General features: G+C 39.6%; 1 protein-coding gene across 1 annotated transcript in view; it reads right to left on the bottom strand.

Annotated features, from left to right (window-relative positions):
• Positions 1-3,372: 3,372 nt before the first annotated feature.
• GNA13 (G protein subunit alpha 13) overlaps positions 3,373-19,516 on the bottom strand; it is a 31,640-nt gene continuing 15,496 nt past the window's right edge. Inside the window, exons 3-4 of the mRNA XM_035104036.3 lie at positions 9,508-9,558; positions 3,373-7,810 (exon numbers count right to left, since the gene is read on the bottom strand). Coding sequence (XP_034959927.1) covers positions 7,235-7,810; positions 9,508-9,558 — 627 coding nt within the window. The 3' untranslated portion in view covers positions 3,373-7,234. The remainder of the gene's footprint in view (positions 7,811-9,507; positions 9,559-19,516) is intronic.

Below are 19,516 nucleotides of genomic sequence, written 5' to 3'. Positions count from 1 at the left end.
TGTGCAGTTCCCACACATATCAACCAATTCATCAAGTTTGGACTTTAGCTTTTCTTCTATAAAGAAAATAGAATTTCAGCAACATATCCTAAATATGTATAATGGTACACTGAAAAGCTGCAGATGGGATAATGAGAAACAATTGTCAAATAGGTAGATTCTGAGATAGCAAAGCTAAGTTTAGCTTCTACAAAATAAATTAATTTGGTGTTAGCGTAATGTTCTGAATTAAGCAATTTTTTAAAAAAAAGTTTGTGTAATGAATGAAAGAGAAACAATTGCAGACACACACTTCTGTCCAGTTCAATTGTGCAAAGGTTTTACCTAGGAGGTACAAGCTTTTGTACAAATGAACACCACATCCTTATCTGATTTCCTGTAGCAGAATATACAAAATCCTCACTTGGACACACCCCAACAGCAATACTGTGTCTCAACTTCACCATAAAAGTGCACAGCTTACACTATTGTCTAAATAGCATATTGTACTTCTAGGTGTGCCAATGTCAGTTTATTTGGGCTAAGTAATTGGATTACACTGGATCTATAGGATATTTTGTGTGAACCCCATTTTCAAACATTGCAAAACAAAAGAGTATGCCAGAGTACTCCATTTTTCTTTTTTACAGAATTCTCTAAAACTTTATAGTAAACTCAAATGTAATGTAAATTAAGTAGCCATAGTTTTGAGAATATTTTTAAATTTTAAGTTCTACTGCTATTAGGAAATCAGGACAACAATGTTTATTTCTAACAGCAGTACCGCATGCAATATTTTTTTTTTTAATGCAGTACTGTGATGATACAATTGAATCAAATATTCAATGTGCTCAGAAACATGTGTTCTGTGTGTATTATAGGGAAGCCTTTCTTTTTTAAAAAAATATTTCCTGTGACACATACTCTGAGAGGGAAAGATTTTATCACAGTAACATTACACTTTAAAGTAAATAAATAAAATGAAGAAATGAGCCTTTGCCTTTTGCACATTTTAGATACATTTAGTTTCTGGAATTCCTGGAGATAAAAGAATGAACTGTACCAACAAAGTCTTGAAGCATACATCAGAGAAAATAGTGAAGTAGAATGTGTTCAGGGAAGAAGGAAACAGAAAATAGCGGTGGTAATGTTCTTTTTTTAGTAGAGGGGAGAATCAAAATTAAGTATCAAGCCTTCTTATTTTTAAAGTTTAAAAGTGAGCAGACTAACTTGATATTGGCATATAGAATAGCAAGCAACACCATCTGAAAATCACTGCCTAAGACCCTTACTTATTTTGTAAAGTTTATATTTACTGGTGTTTATTCTGCCTCTTAACTAGGTTGGAGCTGTGTTTGGACAAATAGCTAAAAGGCTTCCAAATTTCTCCCTGTGCTCCAGTAGATAGAACAAAAGCAACAGGTTTATACAAATGAATTTAGCTCAGTATTTTCTAATGATATGCAGCACCTCCCCAGGATTTCAGACAAGTCTTTCCCAGCCCCACCAGGAAATGTCAGGAATAGGTGCTCTGCAACTGAACCACAGCCCTTCCGTGATGTCAGGCCCCCCTCAATGTGTTTCATGACCCTGAAAGGCAATATAAATATCCGGTTAAGTTTTGCATCACCAGAACGGGGGATCAATGTGATTTTAAATGATTTCGCCATCTTTATAAATCTGCCCAACCCTTCAGAGCAGCATGACACACGATATAGGAATATCACCTCAATACCTATTCCACTGACAAGGCGCTGCTAGCATCAAAGAGCCTTAATATCAGTGGAGCCACATTCATTGGCTGCAGCCAAAATGTCTCAATTGCTTTAGCCTAAGGTGCTAAAGTGCTCTTCTGCTATTCCTAATGAGGTTATGTCTGGGTAAAAAGGACTCCTGTGGTTGGAGGCTGTATTCTTCTAAATACCAGTTGCTGGAAACTACAGGCAGGGAGAGTGCTCTTGCCCTCAGCTCCTGCTTGAGGGTTTCCCATAGGAATCTGGTTGGCCACTGTGAGAACAAGATGCTGGACTAGATGGGCCACTGGCCTGATCCAGCAGGCTTTTCTTGCAACTGCACACAAGGAAAAAGGGACACTTCTTTCCTTCCTTTTGCCTCTGCCACCCAGGAGATTTGAATTCTGAATGATTTGGCTGGTTGTGTAAATTCCACACTACTGCATGTCCAAAACACTACACAGATCATTAATTTTCTAGATTTGCAAATGTTTAAATGCTATCTTGGACTGTGTATAGAAGAGGCATATATACGGTATATATATAGGTGCTTGTTTTAATACATACCGGTATATATATTGACTGAAAAGTTGAAGCTTCATTTCAGCTCTGAGAATCCTGACCGAAATTAGGAATGCACAATAAGGCCACTCAATAAGTGTTTAGCAAAACGTCACAAAAGGGTTGCTCTTCTACCTTTTCCTGCTCATTGTGAGACCTGAAAACTACTTTCGGAGGAAGGCAGGCTTGAGAAATTTCACTCAACACGTGGAGGGCTTCTTGGGGAAAAGAACAAACTTCAAATCAAGTCACATGGATTTATCCCGTAAATAGAGACCATAAAGCTCTTCCCTAACACTGACCTATTGGTTTCTAAGTAGCTCTATTACTCTGCTAAGTCAACATGCTAATACTATTGTGCAGACTGCCATCTGAAAGTTTTCCTTTTATAGGCAAGGATCAAGCACTGCTTCTAAATACTTGTTTGTTTTGGGCAACGTGACACCAGCACATGTTTGAGAATAACTACTACATGCTGCAATCCTATGTAGAATAAAACTTTAATAGGAATTACTTGCAAGTTATCAAGGTTAGGACTGTACTGCTAGTGACATAATGTGAAATGTGAAATAATGGAGTTAGTAGTCATCCCTAGGACTGCAGAATATATGGTAAAACCTAGGACTAATACGATCAGAATTCTTTTCAACATTCCAGCCTTGGCAAGCCCTCACTTCACCCTCTATGCTTCTACTCTTCCCACTATTCTCTGCCTCTTCCAAAGAAATTCCAAATTATGCCAAAATTCTGTATTTCAACATGGGAGCTTCCAACCCAATATTTTTGTTTTTCTTCTTTGAATTCTTTTTCAGAATGGTATAGGATGAGGTTCAATGTTTAGTAAACTTTTCGCTTAACTTTTGGACACTTGGGTGTGCCAAAACTCTAGAATGGCACTTATTTTTCCAATGTCAATAATGCACAGAGAGTTGCTTACTTTGCAGCTAGAGAAGACAACACAAACCCACAAAATACAATTAAATTCACATACGTTAGAATTTTAAATGTTTCAAAGACAGACAGTTGTCAAAATCTGGCTGCATTGCCAGCAAGTTATAAAACCTCAATCTAATATACACAAAGATACAAACTCCATATGCACAGTGAGGATGTATATTGTTTATTTACCGTCAGTAATTTACATAAGGCAAATATTAATAGTTGGAACACCTGCAATGTATGTACAGAGAGCAACGTACATCTAAAAGAGGCTTTTGTCTATTAGTAACCGAACCATTTTAAAATTATGCCTTTAAGACCTTCTTTAGAAATAATTTATTGCTGATGCTGAACTAAGGCAAGAGGGATTCTTTTTTTTTCTTTACAAAGTAGCAGATTCTCTTAGTCCCTGGAAAGTTACAAAAGTTACACATATTAAAAAAATGTAAAGCCACAAAACACCCCACATTTATACAAAGCTAATACAAATCCTGGTTTCATTAGATAAATATTATGTGAGGTTGTTACCAAATATATTTTCAGAGAAAAGGTTTCTAGAATGTAAGCTCTCAATGCTCTTGAAGAATGGGAAAGCAGTTTTAAATAAGTGGCAATATTTGCTTTCAAGTACGAGATAAAAGAAAACTGCAAATGGCAGTATTACAATGCTGTGTCATCTTTACAAGTCTGGTCTTAGGGATGTCTTTGTTGTGGTACCAGAAAAAGGCCTATTAAAAAAAACCTGGTCTTTGTGCAGTTGACTCTAGCACAAAGAAAATCTAATCAAGGGCTCAAGCAAGAATTTGGTGGCAATGAATTGGATGTGGACTTAGTCATGGTTAGAACAGATCCACTGAAATCATTATGGGAAGAGTCCCATAGTTTTCCAACTATGACCAAGTCTGGATTCAACCTAGGCTTCTTCTTAAGATAAGTTTCCAAATAATCTTACAAGAAAATCATATTTGGTTTAAGTGAAAAGCATCTTGAGAGTGTGGAACCATCACCTTGTCTTCAAAGGCTGTTTTCAAAGTCACCACTACACTCCCCCCAGTTTTTGGGTTCTTCAAACTGCTCTCCCACACCACAGTGAACTTTTCAAGAAGCCCGAGAATGGAGCAATGAATCTTGCAATTCAGTGAGAAAAGGGTTGTTTTTTTAGCTTTAAAAAGTGGCTGTTTATACTGTGCTACTCCAAAATAAGGCATGAGGCTAAAGTTAAAACCAGTTTTTTGTTGTTTAAAAAGATCAGTTGCCTTAATTTTTCTACTGAAATTTTAAAATAATTTTGACATTAAATGTTTTATTTCAGACTTTAAAACAATGAATTTTGTTACAGTCTAAAAGATTATATGCAAGATCACTCCATGTTTATTCCACGGAGGTTAGAAGGAAAATAAACCTCTAATTTTACTTAAATACAAATCCTGGAATTTGCAGAACACATTTATTGGAAGCATTTTGTTAAGCGACACTTGAGAAAAAGTGTTCTTACAAACCAGCCCTGTATTTGAAAGTTACGTCTGAAAATGTAAGGCTTTACCAAACTAGACATGACACACAGTTGTGTGTATCTTTCCCATGATTTTTTTTGAAGTTGCCATGGAAGGTTAAGCAGATGAATAGCCAGGGTCTGCTTCACTCTTTCCCCTCTAGCTAATTTTCCTATCAAAATTACACCCCCACCACCAAGCTGTGGAGGAAAAGCAGCTGTGTATGTGTGAGTCTGAGTGGGAAAGCTGCCAGCGGGGAAAGGACCACCCCCCTCCTCCCCAGTTCCCTTAAGTAAATTTGCAGCCCCACCCTCAAATGTCTCCTTTTGGTTAAAAAAGCCGAATACTCCAAATCTCTCCACTTCTAGCAATTTTCTGGAGTACAATGGAAAATTTGTGCACAACACACTTTTATAAAACTGAGCCAATGAAACCATTTTGTTTCTTCCTATTTGCTTGTAGTTCCACATAAATCATGATTTGTTAACACATTTAAAAACAAATACTGCCCTTAACTATATATTACTTAGAAGACTAGCAAAAAGCACTTTGCATACCAATTTTGATTGACTCCTGAAAGAATACAGGAGTGGGAGAAATATTATCCCCAGAACACCTACACCTATACTGTTACACTTCAGAATATCTGAGTGGGTGGTTTCATTTTCACTTTTAGTATTTTCTAGCAAATATGCAACATCTCTGTGCAGTAGCTAAGTTTAACGTGGCAATGGAGTCCCCACCCCACCCCACAAAAGGCCACAATCTGAAACATTGGCATTTGTGTTAAGGCAAGGAAAAGCAATTAAGAGGCACTTTAGGTTAAAGGATTCTGCATCAATTAACAGTGTTTTCTGATGCTGTAATAGGCTCACTATTCCACACTGAGCCTGTTCTATTAAAGCACTTAATTGGCACGAGCTCTCAAGTTACCTGGATCTAGACAGCAAAACTAAATCGGTTTCAAACCTATGGATTTTGCTGACTTCCTTCCACAAAGATTACGGAATTGCAATATCAATGCATCAAATTTGGCCTGTGTAACAAAAAAGGGGGGGGAACTGTGCTGCTAATCCCTGATCATGTTAACCATTAAAACATTTATGAGAGTAAAGCGTTAGATCAGGCATTAAGTATCCATTGCTTTTGTAGATGTTCCCTTTAAAGCATAGCATAGTAAGATGAAGTTTAACTTGGCAATCCAGAGTAACTAGTAGTATATGGGCTTTTAAACCAACACCTGAGAAATCGAAAATGTCACTAGCTTCCTCAGAATTGAGATGAAAAAAGGCAGTTAGTTCCACAAAACTGTTGTGTTTTCAGTGAATGGGGTGTTTACAAGGCTGAGTTATTGAGGTGTGCAGCAGCTGAGGTGGAAAGTGGAGGCGTTTTAAAATTTCAGTGTCTTGCAATATGGCATTTCAAGGTTATCATTCAGTTCCCTTATAATTTTTGATAATCACTTTCTGCCTTTTTGGCCAGCAATATAATATTCAGTCCTGTATATTAATACAGTTATGTGCATTATCAGTATTGTCAACACTATAGATACACCTGACATCTATAAACACTGCTGCTGCTTAACAGAAACAAATCTCTTGCTCGGTTTCCTCCATCATCCAAACCAGGAATCCCCAAACTGCGGCCCTCCAGCTGTTTTGGCCTACAACTCCCATGATCCCTAGCTAACAGGACCAGTGGTTGGGGAAGATGGGAATTGTAGTCCAAAACATCTGGAGGGCCGAAGTTTGGGGGTGCCTGATCCAAACCATAATGTATGAGCTAACTGAACAACAACAAAAATTCTCAAGGAACATTCTTAAAACAGTTAATTCACAGCAACTGGCAGACACCTAAAGCTGCAAACAGCTGTGTGATTTAAGCTAGTTAGTTCCAAACTTAAAGCATAGATTTTATTGTCAAACCACATGATCTAACAATGACCAATTAAGATCAGAAGTCCCTTTGCATGATTCTTTTTGATTACAAAATTCACTCGTAGTGGACCTCCTTTCTGGTACCATTTGGCGAACATCCTATATTGGCATGGAAGCAAAAATGCATTTGTAAACTTCAAAGACAGCTTAATTATTTGACAGGGTGGAACTATTTGCCACAATGAACTGACGGTGGTGGTTGGCCAAGCTTGGAGAGCAGTCCAGAGTTATACAAATCTCTTCTATAGCCCTTTCACATGCCAAACTTATCAAGTTTCCGAAGTAAATTCTTTAAACTGCATGTCTACAAGTTACTTGTTATTGGAGTACAGGCTTCGTCAGGCTGAAAAGAGGGAAGAGATTAAAACTTGTGAGTTATTTTTAAAAAAGTTGAGGTCTGTTAAGAAATGGAAACTCTTTCAAGACAGAGATACAGCGGAAAAGATTTAAGCCTGAATTTTGAGAGAAGTTGGCAATTAACTGGAACAGCAGCAGCTTTACCCACACATCATGAGGTCGGACAAGACCTTTTTCCAACTCCTGCTGTAAACTATTATCACAAATCAAAGTTTTTTGTTGTTGTTGCTGCGCATCACTGTAGCATGAGCTGCTTGAGGTTGTCATGAAGGATGGTATCCTTTACATCACGGAATACCAGGCGGATATTTTCTGTATTAATAGCAGTGGTAAAGTGGTTGTACAAGGGCTTCTGCTGCTGCTGGTCCCGGCGTTTCGTGCGAAAACAATCCACCAGGAATTTTTGGACGTCTGCTAAGTTGTGGGGATCCCCTTCAAACTCTGGGAAATAGTCTTTGATGCTCACTTTTTGCACTTTTTCCTCAAGTAAGTCTGTCTTGTTTAGGAAGAGGATTATGGAGACATTGCTGAAAACCCGGTTGTTGACTATAGTTTCAAAAATGTTCAGGGATTCTGTAAGGCGATTTGTTAGTCGATCCTCCATAAGTACCTGGTCGAATTCACTCGATGAAACCAGGAACAATATAGAAGTGACGCTGTCAAAGCATTCAAACCAACGTTTTCGCTCTGATCTTTGGCCACCTACATCAACCATCTTGAAGGGAACATTTTTAATCTCAAAATCATACTCATGAATCCCTTTTGTAGGTCTTCGTGCCAGTAGAATATCTTGCTGGGAGGGAAGATAGTCCTAAGAAACAAAAAAACCGCCAAAGTTAATGAAGGCACTGTGAATGGTACTGAACATTAAAATGAACTGCCCTGGAATGTTTGAAACAGAAAAGATTTTATCATCCTTTGTTATCTAAATGTGTGTTTTTTAAAAACAAAACAAAACTCAGTAGTTGCGTGTACGACCCAGTGCCAAAAGTATAATGAGAATGATACCATTCTAAGTTTATCTCATTTAATTGATCAAAAAGTTTTCAGTGACAAATGTATGGTTTCAGAAAGCAGAAAAAGAAACTATTGGGGGCAGGGAGAGAACTATTTGCCTATGATTGTGTTTTATTCAGGAAAGCACTTACCTAATTTCTAACACTCTGCAAAAGTTAGGTATATTATTAAGTAACTTATAGTGTGTGCCTGAACATTAAATAAAGCCCCCCCCCCAAACTTAAAATCATAGAATTTAAAGTTGGAAGGGACTCTCAGGGTCATCTACTTAAACCCCCTACAATGCATTTGAGAGAGAAAATATAATTCTTCCCTGTGGAGACTGATCAAATTCTACCTTGTCATCTTGAAGATTTCTAACAGGAGCATTTTCTGCAAAGCAGAATTAAAATGCTAATATATCCTAGCTGGTTTGTTCTGATCAAGAAAAGAAACACAGAAGAGCTTTATGGACAGAAAAGGACACAGCTTGCATCTTTTCAGTCTTTTTGGCTATGCAGATTTGCAATGCTATTTCTTCTCTGGATAATGTAGTTCAAGTTTGGGATCTTTATCTTTCAGAAGCAGACATCTAAGCCCAGAATAATGCTGCTTAACAAGCAGAAGAATGTGGAAGACAAACACAGGAGCTGAAGAAAGGCGTGTGCTGCTTGATATGAAGGCAAGATAGATTGAGAAATGCTGGGAGCTTCCCCTCCTTCCCAAGACGCTTGTCACGACTTCGCTGCTGGTGGGGCCTAAAGCCCGATTCAACGGGCTCACTACCGCTACACAATATCAATCAACACAAAACAGAACAGTCCGGCTGAAAAGTGATTATGGCTCAATTTGCACATCATGGTTAAGCAGTAAGCCATGGCTTGCAGAGAATAAGCAACGTGCTAAAGCACACTGTTCAAATTGCTCCTGGTTCATCCTTCCATCCAGCCTAGAGATGTGGAAAAACAAACCATGAAACCTAGACTTAGTGTTAACATGCAAACCTGCAATGGTAGTTTGTTTCTCTCCAAACAAATCATAAACAGAAGTCAGGCTTTGTTCCTTGCTTACCCATTAATGTTTAGAGATAAAACAAGCCATGAGCACTGGTTTGCTCATAACACTAAGTTAAGGCCTGTGTTAGCTTCCACCTTTTTTGTATGCCTTTGGAGCTTATAAACAATTATATAATCCTGATGGAAACTGTGGCCCTGAAGACACTGTTATTTGCTTTACTGTATTTTAGAGCTTCCCAAGAACTGGGCAACATGCAATTTGAGCAGACAAAGAACACTATTAGCATCAACCATAGCACTCTGAGTCAATGGAGGAAGCTTGGTAGAGGACGCCAATGATTACTGAACACAAACACCACATAAGCAGTATGTTGGCATGTTTTCTCACTTTTAATTTGCAATATAAATTAACTTTCAACTGTTACAAGCTGTAAAATAAATAAAAAAACATTCCAAACATACCAGACTGCTTTAAAATCAATGATGTTACACTTACTTGTTCTCCAAGTTTATCCAAGTTATCCAGAAAATATTTCACAGACTCCCCCTAAAATGAAGGAATTGTATAGTTAATTGCTTTTCATATGAATACAACTATTTAATGCAAATTAGATAAAGCAGGTATATTGCACCCCATTCCTAAACACACTTGCTTGAAAGCAAATGCCACTAAGATCTGTGGGACTTGCAGCAAATCAATGGCCACAATCTATCATAGGGCAAATCATATTGATTCCGGGGAATTTAAGCATTCTGAACACTCCTGGATTGGGACCAATGTACATGGGATCAGGGTGTGCAAGGTAACTGTTTAGAAATTTTGCTTTCAAGGAGGTGAAGATGGGGAAATGACTCCAAGTGTGACAATGATTTCTGAACTTCTGCATAATTTGTCTGCACAAATTTGCTGCTCATCTGTTTAAAGGGGGAAGATTGATACATTGACATTCATAGGAGTTACATGCACATAAAGATTTTATTTCAATAAATACAGCTGGCTGTAGCAAGCAGCAATCCAAATTTCAAGGAGTCACTAATAACAAAGAATGCTGGAATATAGCTCCTGCCACATTCACCATAAACCTTTAAAGAAAGTTTTGAAAAACCCACAACATTTCAAATTACCTTTCCATGCATACATAAAGTTAATATTGCTGGCAAAAGCCAGAGATGGCTCATCATTGGGGGGTGGGGGCGGACCCTATAATTTGGCCCAGTATCCTTCAACCCGATATTCCTTAAGTACAAGTACAGTAGTGAAATGCTTTGTTCCAGAAAGCATGGCAGGTTCCAGAAAAATTACAACTGGCCTATAGTACTGGGACTAGCACAGTGTGATTCCTAAAAAACACAATTGCTATTAGAATAAGCCAACATGTCCTGCAACATAAATGCTGCAGCGTATCCCACTTCTCTTAAAATATGTGCTCTTATTCACCATTTTATGCAGCCATTCTCTCCAAGAAGAGCACTGCACTCTGTTATCCTCCACACCCCAGTATTTGCAGTTCTCATTGGATGTTTGGCTTTTTTTTGTTCCCTTATGTTTTCTTTTTTTCAAAGTTTACTTTTTTCCTGCAAATCTCAGAAAACGCCCAAGCATGCTCTTTTTAAATCTAAAAATATTTGTCTCATCCAAAAACATTTACTCCATATTTCCCGTTAAAAAGAACCTAGAGCAGTTTAAAGCAATAAAACAAATATGCCCAAATAATTTATTAAAAAACCATCACAATAAAGCAGAACACAAGAATACTACTCCAGAAAGCACCAGTCCATAAGACTGAACTCAAGATAAAGATAAAAAGAAAATCATCAACATACCACTCTTGTTTCTCACAGCCCCCTTTATGGTTACAATCCTGCTAGTACAAAATGCACACAGCATATCTTCAGGCTTTAAATTTGGTCAAATCAGGTTTTCATAATAAGAAACAAATATGCATTAGTGCAACTGCAGGGCCTGGGGCTGATGCATGTAATAATCACTGTGAACAGTGAAATTCTGGAAGGATAACCGTGTCATTCTCCTGACGTAAAAAAAAGAATCTTGAGGAACTGTAAGCATGAAGATTTACTGTGGTGTAAACATGCACTCAATTAGATGTATAAATGTTTATCCTCAATTGGAAGATTTTCAAAGATTCTCTTTCCCTCTTTTAGCCACTCCCTTTTCCCTGTTCCCTTTCTCCCACACAGTCCCTCTCTCACTTTCTCTCCTTTTCCATCTTATGTGTACAGTAATCATTGCTATCAATCACTGCCAATGTGAATGGGCTCTTGCATATATCTCACATTTCATGACCATTTGGCCTCACTAATGAATTGTATCTTTCCTGTACCTGTATATATATAAAATCAGTCTCCTGACTCAGGATCACATTTCTTCATAGCTGCCAAGTCTCCCGTTTCCCCCGGGAAAACCCCTTTTTTACTTACCTTTTCCCGGTGGTCCCCCGTATCACTTTGCCTCCCGTTTTTCTCCATTATTTTCTCCTGCCGGCGGCCATTTTTTTTCTTTCCGATTTGCCCTTCTATGGGCACCAAAAATGGCCGCCGCCAGCTTCAAAAGTCGCATTTACGCATGTCCGGAAGTGCATAGACGTGACTTCCAGTGTTGGCGGCGACCATTTTGGTGCCCATAGATGGGCGAAGCAACACCGGAAGTTGCGTCAGCACACTTCCTGACATGCGTACAAGCGACTTTTGAAGCTGGCGGCGGCCATTTTGGGTGCCCATAGAAGGGCAAAGCAACACCGGAAGTTACATCGACGCAACTTCCGGTGTAAAATGGCTGCCGGTCCCGGATTCTGCAGTCCGGAACTTGGAAGGTAAGCATTTCTTGCACCTAATGAAGTAGGATTTAGCCTGAGAAATCTTGTGTCAGAAGTTACAATCCTGCTAATGTAAATGTCCCACCAGACTTGTGTTGCACAAAGCATTCCTGTTTGCCAATGTGAAAAGTATGCAATGGTTGCTTAATCTAAAATAACGGGAGTCCACTTAAATAACAAAATAGGAAGAGTGCAATTTTGCAAGTATAGAAGAGGAATGGCCAACATTGATTTCGGGAGGCGAGTACTAATCTTGATACAGATTTGAAGTGAAAGAAAAACAAAGCAGCTCTTTGCAGAAAGCACCACAGGCCTGTGCAACTTGAAGTAATGCAGATGCTAAGAACTACCAACTGATGACAACCTGAAACCTTGAGCGATAGTATAGCTATTGCTCAAAATTAGCAAATCAGATAACCCTGAATGGTCCACTGTCTCAGAAGTTGAGACAGCTAGAATAGAGATGTCTGACTATGTTAAGGACAAATTATGCTGCCAATATTCCAGGCCATCTCCTTACTATCAGAGTCTTTAACAGAATCTCGTAGAAAACGAAGTTCCAGCCAAGGACATCTTTTCACATTGCATAAACTACATACAGGGTAGATATGGGACAAACCTGAGGCTCATATGCATCTTTCACTCAAAGAATATGTGGAATAAATATTGGCTTCCAAACTGTTGGGGAAAGTCATCCAGAGGTATGAGGTTGAAGTGTCATCACTACACTGATGACACTCAGCTTTACTTCTACGTTGTTCTGCACAGCATTGTGTAATTGCAATTGTGTCATATAACACTTAGCAGTGGGGAGGGGGAAGAAATCATAAATACAGCTAGTATGGTGCAGCAAGGCAGCACTCAGCACATCTCCTGGAAACATTTCAGTGTCCATTCACGACTTGCATGAACTTCGTCGTCCTTCACCATCTTTTAATCTGAGAGTTATTTTAATCAGGGTCTATGCTGTAATCTCACACCCTGTTTTATTAGACTTTAAATCTATTTGAATGTGTACTGGCCACCTTACCAAGATACCTGATATATCCAATGGAAGCAAACTGTTGCCACAATAAAACAATTAGAATTATAGGTGTTACAGTACTCATTCAGAATAATTTATTGGGAAATACAGTGTGCTTGCTTGCATTTCACTTTCTCAAATCTGTGCTTATTCTAAGGGGTTATCCACTGTGCAGTGAATCCATTCCCAGATTCCCAGTACAGTGGTACCTCGGTTTATGAACACAATTGGTTCCGGAAGTCTGTTCATAAACTGAAGCGTTCATAAACTGAAGCGAACTTTCCCATTGAAAATAATGGAAAGTGGATTAATCCGTTCCAGACGGTCCGCGGAGTACTTAAACTGAAGCGTTCATAAATTGAAGCGAACTTTCCCATTGAAAGTAATGGAAAGTGGATTAATCCGTTCCAGACGGGTCCGTGGAGTACTCAACCTGAAGCGTACTTAACCCGAAGCATGGGTGTAATTGGTTCCGGAAGTCTGTTCATAAACTGAAGCGTTCATAAACTGAAGCGAACTTTCCCATTGAAAGTAATGTAAAGTGAATTAATCCGTTCCAGATGGGTCCGCGGCGTTCGTAAACCGAAAATTCATAAACCGAGGTTCCACTGTAGTGATGTATGGAAGTGAGAGCTGGACCATAAAGAAGGCTGATCGCTGAAGAATTGATGCTTTTGAATTATGGTGCTGCAGGAGACTCTTGAGAGTCCCATGGACTGCAAGAAGATCAAACCTCTCCATTCTGAAGGAAATCAGCCCTGAGTGCTCACTGGAAGGACAGATCCTGAAGCTGAGGCTCCAATACTTTGGCCACCTCATGAGAAGAGAAGACTCCCTGGAAGAGACCCTGATGTTGGGAAAGATGGAGGGCACAAGGAGAAGGGGAAAACAGGGGACGAGATGGTTGGACAGTGTTCTTGAAGCTACTAACATGAATTTGACCAAACTGCGTGAGGCAGTGGAAGACAGGAGTGCCTGGCATGCTCTAGTCCATGGGGTCACGAAAAGTCAGACACGACTAAATGATTAAACAACAACTGATCCACTGTCCAGAAATTTCCATGACATACTCAGCATCAGAGTAAGTTTGCAGTTCACTATTTGAACTGCCGACTTTCTGATTGACAAGCCCTAGGCTCTGTGGTTTAACCCACAGCACCACCCGCATCCCCTGAACACACTTACCTGGTAGCAAATCCCACTGAACTCAGTGGAACTTACTTTTTAGTAGATATACGCAAGGCTATGTTTTTATGTTTTAGACTATGCTTTTAACGATTCCTAAATTATAGATTGTGCTAAATTTCATCTGCACCTTTAAAGAGGAAGAGATCAATCACTCAGTAATTTTATTGAGGTCAAAAAGAACTCTGTGGTGAAAGAGGAAACTGCACTGAGGTTTCTTATAACCAACAATGCATTAAATGATGAATTTTTCAACCACATAGCAAACCATGTTCTACCAGCATCAAAATTTCAGAATACCAAAGGACTTGCTCTTCCAGGTTTTTGCGCAAATCCACTGTGTATTTTATTGAATATCAGACTTAACTATTGTAATGCACTCTATGTAGGGCTGCTCTTGAAGAGTATTTGGATGCTGCAGCTTGTGCAGAATGCACAACCAAGTTGCTAATGGCCAGCTCTGACCAGACATGTTTTACACTAGTCCAGAAAGATCTGCGCTGGTTGTGAATTTGCTTTCGAGCCCAATTTAAGGTGTTAACACCGGCATATAATGCCAAAAATATATGAAGGAGGGGCTACTCTCAAATTGGGCACAGAGCAACCGAATATCCCATTTTAAACCATCACAGAACATGTCAAGATGAAAAGTATAAAAACATGCATGCCATCAGTTTCCTTGTACAGTCAGAAGCTATCAGTAGCCAAGTGTTAACTCTCTAAATCAAACAGACTTGTGACCACTGATATTTGAGCTTGGATGTTCCCACAAAGTTACAAATAGAGATTCCCCCAACCCAACCTTGTAACTGAACATTGTATGGATTTCTGTACACTAAGATGGCAAAGAAGCTTAACAACACTGGTGTACAAAGTTTAAAAAGGCCCTCTGTCATTTTTCTGGCCTTCAGCCAGTGTCTCTGAATGCTCATGGAACATCTGCTCTCTTGTTGAATTCATCAGCCTTATCCAGGGCCAAACTCAGCTACAAAGCCTGGTCTTTTTTTCCAACTGAAAGATCTGAGTAATCTACAGATGCTCACTGTTAAATACACTGATTCATAAACAGCAAGTATTCCATTTTCAGAGAGGCTGTATTTAGATAGCATGTGGTTCTCCACGTAGTCTTGTGATCAATTGAAGAAAGTTTAAGCAAACATTTTAGTACAGTTAGACCAGTGCTGGTTTATGATGAGCTGTAAGAAAGGAAACACTTAACCTAGAACTTGATGACACATCCAAAGCAAAATCAGTATTTTCTCCTTAAATGTTGTATTCATTTACAGAAGCCTAGCCTATTTCCATCTGAGTCAGACATCTGGCAAATTAGTCACAGAATCCAGTTTCAGTTTGCAAACACAACAGCGGTAACTATCTGTGCACTATAAACCAATGTGCCCTACTGCATGCAGTCAAGGCAGTCGGAATTACTCACAAATGAGAGAGCTGAATGTCCAAAAAGGCTTCTAGGAAAAGGTCCCTTGCAACTTAACAGCACAATTAAGTTGCCCGATGAAACATGTGTTACTTGTCACACCCAGCCTTGGTCTCCTAGTACCACCAGTTCTCAAAGTCAAGCTGTTCCATATCTTCCTCCCATCCTCTTCAAATGCAATTGTTTTTATTTGTTACTATGTATTCTTGTGTTTTTATGTTGTAAACTGCCCTGTGATCCTCAGAAAGGATCTAAAGTTACTAAATAACAACAAACAAACAATACAGTCATACATGCTAGCACTAGATTTAGCACTTTGATGAGCAATGCATTTTTTGTATTTAATAGTGCCCCAAAGAGCTAGGCTTCGTGGATCTGACAGCAGGCTAAATGTTAAACATCACATCCACTGAACTAACTGCTCTTCAAAATTAGAATATATTGTTTGTGATCCATCAATTATTCAAAGGACCTGAAAGCTTCCTCAAACTTTCAGTGTTTTGTGCCAATTATTATTTTGATACAATTAAAAACGGTCTTCCTTCGTATTTAAGTTGCTACACACATAGCTAACCATTAGCCAACATATCAAAATACTTGGTTTAGCTTTTTAAACTCTTAACGTATAATATATAAGGTGATAGCAGATTTAGCCTTCAGAGAGGAGATCATTTTACTCACACAGCTGACCACCTTGGGGTGTTGCACCCCTCCAGGAAGAACGTCAGTAAGTCATTAACAATGATCATGCTACTTCTGCTTAGGCTACTCCAATTCCTCTTTCTAGCATTTCCTGTACACTGCACAGATTTTTATTTATTTTTTAAGCCCTATACCAGAATAAAATAGTTACAAAACAGACATTGGAACAAGGTTCTATGACTCTTTGCTAGTTACTCTGTGCTATCCAATGAGGGATTAAAGCTTGCGAGTAAAAGTGGAAAAGGGTATGACTATGAATTTCATTATGTGATCTGGCACTGGAGTTGGGCATTTGGCTAGTCAACAAAGATTTAGCTGAGTGATAGGTCAAACATTTGTCAGTGTTGTTGTTGTTGTTGTTGTTTGAAGCACTGTTAAAACAAAGCAATACTTTAATCCAGTCTTCCCCAACTTAGTGCCCTCCAGATATTTCGGACCATACCTCCCATCATCCTGAGAAACTGGCCAGAATAATACCATGGTCAATGGTATTGAAAGCCACAGAAGAACGAACAGGATCACATCCCCTCTGCCCCACCCAATCTATTCCCTGACACAGAGACTGTTCTTACCCAAACTAAGGTATGAAGAGAGACTGAAACAGATCCAAATAAACAGCACCAGCATGTCAAGTTGAGAAGCCATCATATGTTCTAATACCATGACTAATAATGAAATATTAGCAACTGGAGGCTAGTTCAAGGTTTGTGGATTCAATAAGGATTTACTGTATTTAATGAATTTAACCACCACCTCCTGAACGATAGGAACCACACCTTTTTCTGTGAAATGTTCACTACCTTTATCTCCAGCCCAGTTCTATTGCTGATTTCAATAGCCACAATGGTCAAGGATCCAGAGTATACATGTTGGGATTCAATTAGCTAAGAAGCTTATCCACATCCTCCAACTGCACAAGCCATGAAATTCCAAGGTCCTCCTGACAAGGTACCCTAAGCATGGACATTAAAGTCCCCAACCCCATCACCTTGGAATCTTCAATAACACACTCAAGACCACCTGTATCAGTTCAAATAGGGTGATGTGGGCAGAAGAACAATAGGTACAGAACTGGCCAACTGCTGAATAGGGCATCTGATCAGGCAGATGCTGTCCAGAGATCAAAGCCATACATCCCGCCCCTCAGGTTATGCTTGGTGCTACATCCACTATCTTGGGCATCTGGGAGAGGTTCACACCTCCCTCAATATCCAGCCATGTCTCAGTAACACAGCCAGACAGCTCATGGATAACAAATCAACACTTACAGAGTTTTCCTCCACAGCTTACCAAAACATTCACAATGAAAATGCACAATACGAAAAGCCTTTGTAGTATGTGCTAATGACTAAGTAAAATTCAGCACCCACCTGATACCCACCAATTTCTAGCTCCCATTCTTTCACCCCATTGCTAGGGTCAAAATGCTGTAGACAAAGGTGAAACCATGACTGCCAAACCACCACTTTCAGGGTCTACAACCCTATAGCCCAGGGTCCCCCAAACTAAGGCCCGGGGACCGGATACGGCCCAATCACCTTCTAAATCCGGCTCACGGACGGTCCGGGAATCAGCATGTTTTTACATGAGTAGAATGTGTCCTTTTATTTAAAATTCACCATCTGGGTTATCTGTGGGGCATAGGAATTCGTTCATATATTTTTTTCAAAATATAGTCCGGCCCCCTACAATGTCTGAGGGACAGTGGACCCGCCCCCTGCTGAAAAAGTTTGCTGACCCCTGCTATAGCCCTTGGTTTCCTGGGCCGCATATGCCCCTCTTCCCTCACCTGTCTATTTCCATACTGCTTATAATTCATAGCCCCTAATTTAGTTTTGCCTCTGACAGCTTTCTTCTTGGTTCCTCAGTTCTGTGCCTTCACCACTGATTCTTCATGCCCTCCTTGTTAGTCCACAGCCTACTTTGTCCCCCTTCCTTCAGCCACCTTGTCTTTTGACTCATCTTCCTTCCTGCCCCACCCCCACAACCTTCAGGGTTTTCTTCGGATTCTGCCATTGCTGCAGTTTCTTATTTCCTTCATCGTTTTCCTGAAGCCCCATTCTCCAGTTAGCCTTCCAGTCCATTTCAAGTGCCGACTTCAACATCTATATAAAATTCTGGAGAAAACTAAAAGGAAAAGCAGGCAAATAAAGCATTTGAGAAGTATAAGCTACTCATATGAAAGGCCTGCTGCATTTAGCAAACTGTTTTTCATGTCTTTCCACCACTAGATGCTTTCTCTCTGAAAACCTGACATCCTTTTTTCCCTCTGTATGGCCCGCATTTCCTGCTTGGGCTAAAAAACACAGTGAAGCAACTTCTTCATGTCCTAATTTATATCTACTTCTATGAGATCAGAGGAGAGAGCACTGCAAAAGTTTAAATCCAGAAATATTCCAACAGGCGAAATGCAGCCTCTTAATAAGGGTGAAAGCTAACTCCTAGTGACAAGCAGCGGATCAAGTATTGAACTTGGACAGGGAGAATCAGTGTTCAGGTCCCCATTCAGCCACCTAGGTTCACAGGGGAACACAGAGAATGGAAGCTGAACCTTTCTTGCATGCTCTTTGCAAGTCATCCTTCATAAGTTCTTTTCTTATCTCCAGGTTCAGCGTCCTTTACAGGAGAAAAGGAATTCTGGAAATCGAACACCCCAAGCTTTGTACCTCACTAGGTCAGAAGCAGGTTTAAACAAACGGGTCTGGCATCATCACATAAAACTTGAGCATTGAAGACATACAAAAACAAAACGTTCATTGAAATATAGCTACACAGCCATGAGCATTTCTGAGGTTGGCTCTCTTGTTGTTTCTACACTGGTTCCCAACTGATTAGATCAACACTATACATAGCTATTCAAAGACAGGCTGGTAAGCTCTCATGCCAGTTGTTTACATGCACAACCCTTTCCCCCTCTCCAGCTTCATCTTTTCTAGTGCTAAAAGCAATTCAGGCCTTACTTTTATGGTATTTTCCTTAGTGCCATTGAGACAGTGACATAGCTAGGGGAGGAGCAGGATCCATGCTTGTCCCAAAATACAATTGAAGAAGAACCAGCATGGAATGTTGTCCGCCCAGTGAGGGGGGGGGCAGGTTGCATGCTGGGGACAGAGTTTGAGGGGAATGGAAAATGGAAGAGGGATGAAATATGGATACATAACTGGATGGAATTGGGAAATAGTTAAAAGAATTGGGGAGACAGCAGGAGATGAAGGGGGCAGAGCAGTGGTTGGAATGGGTTAGAGTGCGTGTGGGGCGAAAGTTTATAATATATGATTTTTTTCCTGATGGATTAAAATGGTCCGAATCTGGAATGATATAAGGA

The sequence above is a fragment of the Zootoca vivipara genome, chromosome 2 (genome assembly GCF_965207765.1).
Source record: "Zootoca vivipara chromosome 2, rZooViv2.hap1.1, whole genome shotgun sequence".
NCBI classification, from domain to species: Eukaryota; Metazoa; Chordata; class Lepidosauria; order Squamata; family Lacertidae; genus Zootoca; species Zootoca vivipara.
Note: the sequence above shows the minus strand (reverse complement) of the source record. Positions and strands in the feature narration are given on the sequence as shown.